Consider the following 12,433-nt stretch of genomic DNA (forward strand, 5'->3'; position numbering starts at 1 on the left):
TCACCTGGGAACCATATTAGATTCTTAAAATGGGGACTGTAGAACCTGAAAGAGCTCCTAGGTGATTCAATAGATACCCCCACCTTCCCATCCCCCAACCACCCTAAGTGAATTCATGATTGAATCCCCATCTCACCTTCCTCTCATAGGTGTTGTGGGGATCACATGAGGTAATGGGGGTGCAGAAGGTCTTGGTAAACTGCCAAGAGCTGGGTGCGTGGGATGTAAGGGATTGATGTTGGGGGCAGACAGCTGAGTGCCGGGAGGAAGGAACAGCGGCCTTCCTGTTCCTGGAGGAAGGGGTAACTGATGCCCATCTGGCCTGAGAAGGTGATGATCTGACCCCCTCCCCTCAGGAAACGTACTGCTTCTGCACCAATCAGGGGCCACTCCATCCCTTCCAATGTGCTCGTTGCCGAGACAACAGGCAGCTTCCTGTTACCATAGCCACAAGTGCTACCCAGTAACCATGGTAACACCCTGGCAGTCACAGCTGAGCAATTTCTTTGGATCAAATTTTGGGGTGGGAGGGGTGAGGAAGACACGTTTTAAAAAAAAGGAGAGGAAAACAGGCCAAGCCTGAACCATTGTAATCCTCCCTCCCACCCAAGGCTCTGACACACCCACCCTCTGGTAGTGGAGCACCTGCAGTGTACCAGGCTGTGGGTGGGGGCCGAGACACCGACAGGACTCAGGTTGTAGTCTAGAGGGGATGACAGATCAATCCAAGCAGATCAGGGCGAGCTGGACAGGTCTGGACTGGCCTGGACCAGGGACCAGGAGGACAGGACCAGTCCCTAGGCATGGCCACCTGTGAGTGTGGAGGAGAAACCAAGAGACAGAGCTATCGAGAGCAGAGACATGGGGAGTGATGAAGAAACATAGCAAGACAGAAATCATGGGAGAAAGTAAGAGACAGACCTAGAAAAGGGCAAAGCAAGAGAATTACTGGTGGGAATGGGAAGGAAAGGAGGGGATGGGGGGCAGAAAGCAGGTTTGGGGGAGCGAGGAGAGTCTGGTAGAAAGGAGAGGGGCAGAAGCCTTAGCTGGGGGGTCAGTGAGAGTGAGCAAGACCATCATTATTTTATTAGTTCTTAAATAGATCCTGAGAATTTTTCTCTGGAGCCCAGAGTGACGAGCACATGTGACAGCAGCGGTTTCCATGGTTTCCTGGCTGGGTTTCCTGGGAGATGGTGCTCATTGGTGCTCAAGGGATGCTCCTTTCCCTCCTCCCAACCACCTGACCTTTTGATAGAGAGTGGAAACGGGGTGGTATATATGAATTCCTACATGGGCCTGCCAGGGTCCAGTCCTCAGGGGCTCAAGGTCTACACATTCTGCCAGTCGGGCATGCTGCCAACACTTGTAGAACTCTCTGATGAGCCCCGGTGATGCTTACATGGAGACTGCCCTCAGAGCTCACAGAGAAGACCCCCATTTTCTGAGCGCCCACCAGATGCCACGCCTTCCCCTGGGACTATTTATACCTGTTGTCTCCAAATCTTTCTTTTTTTTATTTATTTGTTTTTATTATGTATACAGTATTCTTCCTGCAGGTCTCATTACAGATGGTTGTGAGCCACCATGTGGTTGCTGGGAATTGAACTCAGGACCTTTGGAAGAGCAGGCAGTGCTCTTAACCGCTGAGCCATCTCTCCAGCCCCTCTCCAAATCTTTCTAATCACTCCAGGAGGTCCAGTGTCCCCATATTATGGATGAGAAAGCTGAGGCTCAGGGAGAGAAGTTTATTTGTCTAGGACCACACTGTGGGTCCTCTAAGATTCACTCCACGTCTGCCTGACGGTGAAGCTCCTGGGATTTGTACACTACTGCTCAACTCCTTGGTTTTTATTTGGTTTTGTATTTTGTTTCACTATGTATCTCAGGCTGTCCTGGAGTTTGCTAATAGCTTAAGCTAGCCACAAACTCATGATCCTCCTGTCTCAGCCTCCAGACTGCTGAATGATATGTACCATCATCCCCAGCTCAAGTCCACTGTGCATGTTTGTGCGTGTGTGAAGGTCAGAGTTAGTATCAGGTCTCTTCCTCATTCTATAAAAAGACTTATTTATTTTTATTTTATGTGTGGGGGTGTTTTGTCTATATATATATACATATATATTGCATCATGTGTGTGCAGTGGTGCACACAGAGACTAGAAGATGGCATCATAGATCCCCTGGAACTGTAGTTACAGATATTTGCAAATTTCCATGTTGGTGCTGGGAATTGAGTCTGGGAAGAACATCTAGTGCTCTTAATCAAGAATTCCCTCTGTCTTATTTTTTTCGGGTAGGGTCTCTTACTGAACCTGGAGTTTTGTAATTCAGTTAAACAGGCTGACCAGCAAACCTGGGGATTTCCTGCAATCATGGGATTACAGGAATGATCGTTGCCAGTGGCTTTGTATGTGGGTTCTGAGGGAGCAAGCTCAGGTCCCCATGCATGCACAGAAGCACTTAACTGACTGAACCATATCTCCAGCCCGCAGTTCCATTCTTAAAGATTTATTTATTTATCTATTTGTTAAATAAATCTTAAAGATTTATTTACTTATTATGTATACTGTGTTCTGCCTGCGTGTACGCCTGCAGGACAGAAGAGGACACCAAATCTCATTATAGATGGTTGTGAATCACCATGAGGAATTGAACTCAGGACCTCTGGAAGAGCAACCAGTGCTCTTAACCTCTGAGCCATTTCTCCAGCCCCTCAGTTCCAATTTTAAGCCATGAACACAAATAATGAAACACAGAGGTACCAGGGCCTTGGAGACAATGCAAGGTGAAGAGCTATTAGTGAGGCTGGTTGCAACTGGAGAGGCTGACACAAGAAACAATCCATGAAGGAACAGTGTTGGACCTTGGCCTTGTTGGTCAGAATGGATAGAGATAATGGGAGAGGCAGGGCAAACAGGTGAGCATTCTAGACTGCGAGAGTAGAGATGGAGTATCAGCCTGAAAGGGGAAGGGCTCCAACTCCTGAAGACAAACTGGAACTTCAATCCTGGTAACATCACTGACAACGTCTTACAGTCTATGAGCCTCAGTGTCCTCACTCATAAAGCGGGGGGGGGGGGGGGGGGATCATGGTGGAAATAACAAGAGCCGGATCTTAGTAGGTATACTAGATAGGACAGGTTTTGTCTTTTTGTGTGCCTATGTGTCTTTTTAGCTTTTTAAATTTTTGCTTTTGTTTTTATTTTGTTTTGGTGAAATGGGGTAGGCTGTAAAAAGGATGTCAAGGAATGTGACACAGATATATCAAATGCTGAAAGGACCCAGACCAGGGAGGGACCTTAAGAGGAGGACAGGTGATGATCTGGTCTGTTTAGTCTTAGAAAGCATCTCATGAGTTGTTGTGTGCAGAGAGAGGGTGATAAAGGAAGTGAGAAGAGGCGGGAAGGTCAGTGATGCAGGTGAGAGGTGAGAGTGACCAGGACCATTGGGGAAGGATATGGACAGACCAAAAGATGTTAGGGACAAATGAACTAGACCATAGTTCTGTTGAGGGTGAGGCCGAGGGAAAGGAGGGCACGTGGCTTGACTCTCAGGTTTACAGCTCAGGAACTGGCAGAGTATTTCTTCCCAGACTCTGCGCCTCAGCCCCACAGGCAGGGATTATGGGGAACACCTGAGGTTTAGCATGCTACTCATGGCTGGAGGAGAACGCTGCTCATGAGAGCCACTGGGCAACCTTGCCCTATCTTAGTCCTGCCAAAAGCAGGGGAAGGATCTGGGGTGCACCTTGGAAATGAGGGCATTGACTTCTTAACCACAAACTTGTCCTGAGATTGCAGGTGAGCCTTCACTTGCTTGTTCTCCCAAAGAGTTTCCCAGGCCAGTGTCTGTGTCAGGACCCTGAAGGTGGAGAATATCGGGGAGAAGAGAACAACCTACTCCAGAAAGTGGGATGAGGAAAGTTACCCTGTTCTCTTGACCCAGTAAGCAGAAGGGGAGCAAGGTGTACCCCACTTCTCAGATAGAAGTCCTGTGTTTGGGCTCTTCATTATCATGTTCTGACTTCTATCCCTCACTTAGCGTGCCCTTCCTACAGGAAGGGATTTTTATAAGTATTCCCCTGAGAAGAACTGTTGGTGAGTCTAGGAGAGGTCACAAGGATCAAAGGAGAGTATGGCAAACATCAACACCATCATTTTCAGGGCTTGGTTCTACCATACTTCTTCTTTTCATTTCTTTTTTTCATTTTTTTTCATTAGTATTTTTTTTTCATGACAGGGTTTCTTTGTGTAACAACCCTAGCTGTCCTGGAACACGCTCTGTATATCAAGCTGGTCTCAAACTTAGAGATCCACCTGCCTCTGCCTCCTGAGTGCTGGAATTTAAGGTGTGAGCCACCAGTGTTCAGTTTATCACACTTCTTCTAACCCAGCTCACTATCAATCCCACGAGCTCTAGGGTCCACCTGCGCACCATAAGCCCACCTTTTCCTCTCCATCCCTGCACCACCCCAGCTCCAGAGCAGCACACTCCACCACTGACCTACTCAGAAGCAACATTGTCCTGCAGGGCCACCTTGCTTCCACTATTGCTCCCTTTTTAGTTCAGTCTTCGGGGCTGTAGCCAGAGTAATCTTCAAAGCTTCATCCCTAACTCTCCTTAAAGCTACCCACGACTGACTGGCAAACTCCTGTGTCCCGTCTCCCCTACCCAGCATGCACAGCACCCCCATCCACTCACAGCCACCGCCATCTTTGCTGGGAGGCATCGACCCATCAGTTCTCATATTAGCCTCAGAATTTCAGGAGTGGTCTTTGGTGTTTAGGTTTCCAGACCCTCAGATGTGAAGAAAGCATCTGGTAGCACCCTCCTTTCCCCTACTCCTGAGGCCTCTTGTACATGTCCAGGACTAACTCCAATGGAGTGCAAAGGATTACTTCTGAGCTGGAGCTTCTGGAGGGCCTGACTTGGTCTACGGAATGTAATAGAATTTAAATTCTATTTTCTCTCTCCTCCCAAGCTGTTTTGCACAGGACACAATTTGTGCAAGCAAATACATTCCTCAACTTGGTTGTATCTGTCTCCTTCACAGTGTCTAAAGGGGTAGGTTCCCCCAAAGAAGGGTGGTCATCGATAGGGAGATAGACCAATAAGGGGCACCCTTCTAATCCCAAAAGTGGGGTCAAAATTGGCCTCATTCTCTTCAGGTTGATTCTAGAACTAGGGTGAGGATCCAAGAAAGAGCAGTAGCTTTGTCAGGAAGAGGCTTCAGCAATTGGGAGCGATGGCAGATGGTTGCAGTTTGAAGGAAGTTCTGAGTAGGGAGCTAAGCTTCAATAGGTGGTAGAGACTGGCAGTGGGTGAAAGGAGAGGATCTGAGGGGGGTCTCACTCCAGAACAAACTGTGCTATTTCCCGTGAAGATTCAGGCTTTCTTTACAGGCTTCCTTCCCTTTACTGTCCTGCCAGAGTCTAGCAAAAACGCAGACAGAAGTCTTAACCCTGATTCTCCAGCAGGTGGCGGCTACGCCCAGGACCCAGTGCCTACAGAAGGCCGGGTCCTCTCTGGTGAAAGTTGCTGCTGCCCCTGGCAGGCTCAGAGGAAAGATTGATGGCCTGGCTGTTGCCGGGGCTAGCCAACAGTGCCATTGATTTTCATTTAAGAGGATAATTAAATATTAATTTTCACTTCGTTAAACTGAGAAGGGCGAATAAAGCCAATCCTGGCAGTAGCAGAGGGAAGCAGGCCACACGGAAGGTGTGCAGATAGAAGGGTGGGAGGAGGCACAAGTCCTCAACTGCCGCACTCTCCAGAAGCTAAGCCGAAAGCTAAGCCCCTTCTGCTACCAAGTTAGCTCACGTAATAGTGGGGCTATTAAAAGGCTAGACTGACTGGGCTTGATGACCAGAACGTCTCAAACATGAACTTGGGCAGCTCACTATGAGACTCAGTTTCCTCGTGGGTGAGATCGGGGGGCGGGGGGGGGGGGGGGGGGGACACGTACGGGGCAGGACCCAGTAACGATACCTTCTTTGTATTAAATGACTTGGAACACGTAAAAAGCCATGAATATTGGTGCTGATAACGGCTGCTTACTACTATGCTGCTTTTCTCCCTTAGAATCCTTCCAGTTCTCTAGAGGAACACCCACCCATTCTTATAAAACCCGACCGGTACAGTTCATCTCTTCTGCAGAAGCTTTTTCTCCCAAGCTCATCTTAATTTTCTCAGGGCTTTCCAGGTAAAATCCAAATCCCCCACTTGTTTCCCCTTCAACTGCAGCCCTCGGTGGGATCCTGCCCTCAGCCTGGCCCAGACTCTCTTGAGTCCTCCCCCCCTGCCCCCCACATTCGGCCCATCCGCTTCACACCCACCTGTTTCTTCCAGCTCTGAATTTTTACCGCATTGTTTCCTGCATGGGTGTTCCAGCTTGTCTCGATGCCTGTGCTAGCAGCAGGAATGGTTTGCCCCCACGGTTAGATGAATGATGCTTTCTACGACTGCTCCTACTACTGTTGCTGTTTCAGTTCCTGCTAGTACTAGCAGGAGCTAAGCCATGCCGCAGGCTTGCTTTCCGCTGTGCTCTGTACTTCTCATGACTTAGCCCACTGCCCACACATTCCGTCTGATAGATGAAGAAACTCAGGTTTTATCGTATTTTTGAAACAGAGTCTCACTATGTAGCCCTGGTTGTCCTGAAACGCACTATATAGATCAGGTTGATCTCAAACTCAAGGAACTCTGCCTGCCTCTGCCTCTGAAGAGCTGGGATTAAAGGTGTGCCCAGAAAAACCCGGGCTTTAAACTTGCCCAGGGTCACAGAATTGTTGAGTGCCTGGAAAGTTCCAATTCATAGAGCAAAGCTGAAATGGGCACCTGTTTCTTATTCTCATTGATCTTGCTCTTGACATCTGGGACCATGTACAGAAAATCAAGACCTTTGTCAGGATCTTAAGGCAAAAGTCATATTTACTGGGACTTTCTTACTCCAGCCAAGGAGTTACATTGTTAGTGCAGCCCACTCCCCACCGGGGCAAAAACTGAAGTATGAGTGGAAGGAGACAGAAACAACGGTGAGATTAAATCTAAGTCTGGAAAATAGGAAACCAAGTATTCCTAATTATCACGTTATGATGTGTTCATATTAAAAGCCCATTAAATCCTTTATTTCACCATATATATGTAAATATATATATGCAATTCCTTTGAACATATCTCATAATATTTCTGTGTGTCTTTGTGCCTTTATTCTATCCTGGTCTCTTTCTAAAAGCCAATAATCTCCTTAAGTCTAAAATGGACATTGTCCCAGACTTTTCCTACTCGTGGCATTTGAATATTGCTCTTTTTCTAGACACAACACTCAGATAGGAGAAAATGAGGCTGGGAAGTATGTTTTCCTCTTGACAACCCATGTTAGATCCTAACTGTCACTACTCATGGATGGTTGGTTCTGATTTTCTTTTACCTGTGACCATCTATTAGTTGAGACCAGATCATATAATCCTGGGTGACTATATAACCAAACCAAAAAAAAAAACTGTTTTAACATTAGCCATGTTTTGTAATATGGAGAGAAGATGATTTTGGTGAGACAAGGTACTCCAAATGTATTACAGGAAGAAAACCACAGGAAAGCACCATCCAGGACCACAGGATTGGAGAAGACAGGATACTGACTCAGCAGAGTCTCTCCCCTCCGTTACTACACACATGCTCACAGCAGTGATAAGTAACCCCTGAAACCATGATTTCAGCCAAAGTGGAAAAATCCTGAAGTCTCTTGTGAAAACATAGGTTGGAACACTTGGCTCAAGTGTCTTGAGCCCATTTCTTTGAGCCAGAAGACTGAGTGTGACACGGGGCTTGACTTGCTCAAGGAACACATAATCTCTTTCCTGGGTAGATGACCCTGCTTCTAGCTGCTGGTGCCAGTTTAACCCTTTATGCTGCTTTGGCATGCACGCGGAGCATTGTCCCAAGCTTGAGGTGATTCCCACCCATCCCACCCTCAACCTTGGTTGACTTACCCCTGGCAGGGTCTTCTGCTCGTGCAGTGCACTCTGGGCCTTGAGAGCAGAGTCCCGTGCGCAGTAGGTGAGGAAGGCACAGCCTGGGGAGGAAGAGCCAGGCTCAGGGAGTTTTCTGAAACCCTTCAACATTCTTCTTGGTAGGATCCAACAAACCTAGGGTCACTACTCTGTAAGCATGAATACTGCCCTGTGAAGTGTTCTGTGATGGGAGTCTTCACGTGCTTGGGGACCTATGTCCCAAGTTCTGGCTTCCTCTCATTTTCTCCTGGCCTTCTGTCCAAGAAATATCTGTACCCATACATCCAGTCTTGTGCTCATTCAATCCCACAGCTTCCCTCCCCAGTCCATCCATATAAGTCCTATCAGGGTTAAACCTCCCTAAGCAGCTTTGCCTTCTTCAATGAAGTACCCCACCCCTACAACGCCTATTTATTTTAGACATAGACCTATAGGCTCCAAGGGTCGGTCTCAATTCCTTTCTAATCTAGTTACAAGTGGCAGAAAAAAGAAGAGGGACATGAAGGGTTGAAGGCTAACTACTTCCCAACACTTCCCTCCTGAAGTTTAAAATTTGGAAATGAATTTGATTTGAGCCTTGTTGAGGCTTCCTGTAAGTAGGAGAAGCCAGGTTGAGAGCTTCCTGTAAGGAGGAGATTCCAGAAACTCCCTCATCCTATTCAAGGACCTCAGTCTGTCAAGACGGCCCATAAAGGGTTATTTGTGACCCAGTTTGGACTCCTCTAAAAGAAGTCTAGTTATTGGGGAAGATAATGAGTCTAGGTTGAGCTAAAGAGTAGGGCCTACTATCCCACTGTGTTCAGCTTCAGAATCTGCAGTCTTCTAGAAAACACCGAAGTAGGTATCTTTCTTTCCAATATTCATATCCAATACTTACTTATTTGGTTGGGCATTATGATAGGTTAGAGATGGAGAGAAGTTCTTGGAGATTGGGTGTCATGAGGAGCACCTGAGTCTGTCTCCAAGGGTTGAGGACTATCTACAAGAAGACACTGAGGGTGGGGATGTAATTCAGTGGTAGACTTCTTGCCTAGCATACATGAGACCTTAGGTTCAAACCCCAGCAAACAATAATGATAAAAACAGAAGACACTGAGTTTTCAAGAACAAGAATAGTGAGTCTTTTAGAACCAGCTGAGAAGAGGGGTGTGGTTATTTCAGGTAGAAAGAGTAAAAACTGAGCGAAAATATGATGTGTTGGAGAAATGGAGAGAAAACCAGTATGGCAAAGCCTTGGGAATTCAAGCAGAGAGGCTAGGGAGGGATGCAGGGATTGAGTTACATAAAGCCTTAGAGACCTCAATAAATGTGTGCTTTTCCCTAAGAACAATGGAGGGGCACTAAAGAATTTTCACTGGGGTTGTGACATGATAAGATCTGTATTTTCAAAATGAACCTTTGAGTAGAGGAAGGAGAGGAGGGGCTGAAGGAAGGGCACATGCATGTGGGAAGCCATTAGGAGCTGGTGATGTTTTCTGCTCAGATAGCTAACCAGAAAAGCAAATGAGAAATGTTTTATTTCGTGGTTTTTTTAGTGACATCTTCCATGGAGCTGCCTCCTTACAATGGATGGATTACCTACTGTTTATCGAGAACTCTTAGATAAGGCTTTTCATATCAGTAGGGTAACTGAAGCCAGAGATTTTGTCAGTAACAGGTCAGGGTTTGGGATCTTGAATTACCAGGCTATGGTTGTTTTCAAAGCTTGGTGGCTGTTCCCTCAATACTCAGCCATGAAAACGAAAATGAATCTCTGTAGTATTTAGACATCATGGTTGCTGGGGAGAGAGAGTTGTTCACTTGGAGACCCTCCAAGCTGCCTCTAGATCTCACAAGGCCACGCTTTCCTTGGAGAGGTGTAGGTTGTTTAGGGACCAAATCACATAACCCTGTCTCACACTTATCCATTCTGTCCCAGAGCCATAACATCTGACCTTAGACTGGAAGAGGAAAGGCTTAGGAGTCAGGGTACCACCACAAAGAACCCACGTAGATTGCTCGGGTTAGAAGGTGGAAGAATGGAAGTGTGGAAATACAGAGAAGCATGGCTTAAGGGACAGAGGAGTATAGGGAGGGACAGGAGGAATGAGAGCTTAATGAGCAGAAACAGAGAACGAGGGAGCAGTTTGGAGACTCTGAGCACTCACGTGTTTAAGTGAGAATTGCTGTTATTCCACACACTTTATTCTACAGATCACCTACAAAGATTAGTTTTATGCTTACCCGCTGAATTCAATGTCTAGAAAAAGGTGCCATAAATGGATGGGCAGGAATATATAGACAGGCAGCTGGGCTGCCTTGTAAGGTGTCTGGATGATATGAACTTGTCCTTGTGGAACTTTAACATAACCTCACCCCAATGGGTGGAAGATGTACCCCTACTCAACTGGCCTAGGTCTTTCATGGACATTTTCTCAAAGCCTCCTACCTTAGCACGCCAAGGAATGCTCTGGAGTCTCCAATTGGAAGGAGGTAGCTGTCTGATGCTAGCTCACAAGCCTTCGGGATGGACCTGCCCTGCAAGTCCTGTCACTTTTCTCTTAGAAGACCATGGAGGCTAGTTGGCGACCCTTCCCCCACCAAAATCCTGAAGCCACATTATTTCCCAGTGGGGAAATAAGGACGTTTCTCCTCAAATTATTATTATATGATTCTGGCTCTGTTACTCCAGTGCAGCCTGGACAGACTTTTCTGCATGTAAACAAGTCTCCTCCCTTCTCTACAGGAAGAAAGGGGTGTGGCTGGAGAGGACCGTGGTGCCTCTGTCTTCCTAGGAAGGTCAGTGAGAAGGGTCCCCATCTCCATCTTCCTCATTAAACTAACCCCACCCTGAGAGTGCTCTGGTCTGAAATCAACCAGCAAAGAAAGGAAAACAGGAGGCCGTCAGGAGGACTGAGAGGGAGCAGAGAGCCATAGGAGTGGGAAGAGACGTGAAAAAGTGCATTCACATAAGGGAAAACCTAAGATGAAGGGGACACAGGAAGGTGGCTGCTCCCAGCTGAGGTTGGGATTCTGGATTCAAATCAGAAGTAAAGAGTGTTGGGTTCTGGAAAAATGTATGAGACACCAGGGTTATTGTCACATAACCTGTGAGAGAGCATTTGTCTCTGAGAGTCTCCTGGGAGGTGAGGGGACTGTGTAAATGAGACAGATTTGAATTCTGAAGAAGAGAATAGGGGTGTGGGGTGTTTAAAGCTTTCAGACACAAGAGTTAAATGGAGGCTTTGGGGTTCACTAGGGTTGGAGGCCAGAAGGAGGGGTGCAAGTCCAAGATGTGTGTGAGTGGTTAGGCCTGAGTAGGGTGGCCCCAGAGGGGTCTGGAAATACGTGGGTCCAGGGGTCAGGAGATCGTATATTCCAGAACTGGAAGGTAGAATAAGTTTCCAAATTTCAGGGTTTGGGGTGTCTGAAGGGAGGGATGGTGGAGAGGTCCAGCTGAGAGGTGGGGATGGTTGGGATGTGAGAAGTGACAAGGGATTTGGAGGTTAGAGTGAAGTACCTGTTAGGGAATCGGAGTGATGCTCAGAAAGCGCATGTCAAAGAGAAAATTCTGGGTTTGGGGCTCTGTGACCTGGGGAGGGGTCAGAGCTGAGGTGGGGCAGGTACTGAACTGGGCTGGCTCTAAGGTAGGGCTGGGGTTGGGCCTGCGTTTGGGGCCGGGGTTGGGTTGGGCTGCGCTCTAATTGGATTGGGGCTGGGTTGGGCTGGGCTGGGCTGACCCCGCGCACCTTTGTGGAGGCCGGTGAGCCGGTCCTTCAGCACGGTCAGCTCGTAGATGTGGCCGAACTCCTCGAACAGCGGCTTGAGGTCCTGCTCGTCCAAGCCCCGCGGAATCTGCCCCACGAAGAGCTTGATGGCGTCGTGGTCCTTCATGGGCACCGCGGGACCAGGGTTCAGCCCGCTCATGCCGATGCCGCTGTCCGCGGTGCTGAAAGCCAGGCGCGGGCCGGGGCCGGAGGGCGGCGCAGACCCTCCGGGAGCCGCGGCCATATCCCCGCCCCGTCTGCCCTCCCGCTTGTCCCGCTTGTCCCGCCGTCCCTTCCCCGGACTGCTGGCGAGGGCCTGGGGGAGGGGGCGGGGCCCGGCTGCGAGGGCGGGGGGCTACTCAGGGGGCGGGGCCCGGCAGAGAGCGAGGGGCGGGGCGGGCTGGAAAGGGGCGTGGTCGAGGGCGGGGCGCCTGAGTCCGGCTGGAGTCCCCCTCGGAGCTCTCTGGGCTCCCGCCCTAGCGAGCTAAACCCAGCCCCGAGCCCCAGCTCCCCCCTGACCCCCGCCCCGAGCTTAGTGACGTCAGACAGCTAGCCGGGCCTGTCTACGCAAGTGATTTGCATAATGAGATAGCGGTGGCCAATCAGAGCGGGAGTTGACTGAGCTGGGGCGGGGGCCGGGAGGGGCGGCTGGGCTCAGGCGCTCCAGCTCTCCATG

General features: G+C 48.8%; 1 protein-coding gene across 4 annotated transcripts in view; it reads right to left on the reverse strand.

Annotated features, from left to right (window-relative positions):
* The window catches only part of Celf6 (CUGBP Elav-like family member 6), a 31,433-nt gene extending 19,230 nt beyond the window's left edge, over nt 1–12,203 (reverse strand). For 2 of the 4 annotated variants that reach the window (XM_041679396.1, XM_041679395.1), the window contains exons 1-2: nt 11,740–12,203; nt 7,991–8,073 (exon numbers count right to left, since the gene is read on the reverse strand). In XM_041679396.1, the coding sequence (XP_041535330.1) occupies nt 7,991–8,073; nt 11,740–12,001 (345 nt within the window). In that variant the 5' untranslated portion in view covers nt 12,002–12,203. Of the gene's footprint in view, nt 1–136; nt 287–7,990; nt 8,074–11,739 lie in introns of those variants that run through there. The other 2 variants (XM_041679394.1, XM_041679397.1) reach the window with 2 other exon arrangements.
* Between the last annotated feature and the right edge of the window lie 230 nt (nt 12,204–12,433).

The sequence above is a fragment of the Microtus oregoni genome, unplaced genomic scaffold, assembly GCF_018167655.1.
Source record: "Microtus oregoni isolate MIOR12 unplaced genomic scaffold, Mior012 000032F_ref0000030, whole genome shotgun sequence".
NCBI lineage: Eukaryota > Metazoa > Chordata > Mammalia > Rodentia > Cricetidae > Microtus > Microtus oregoni.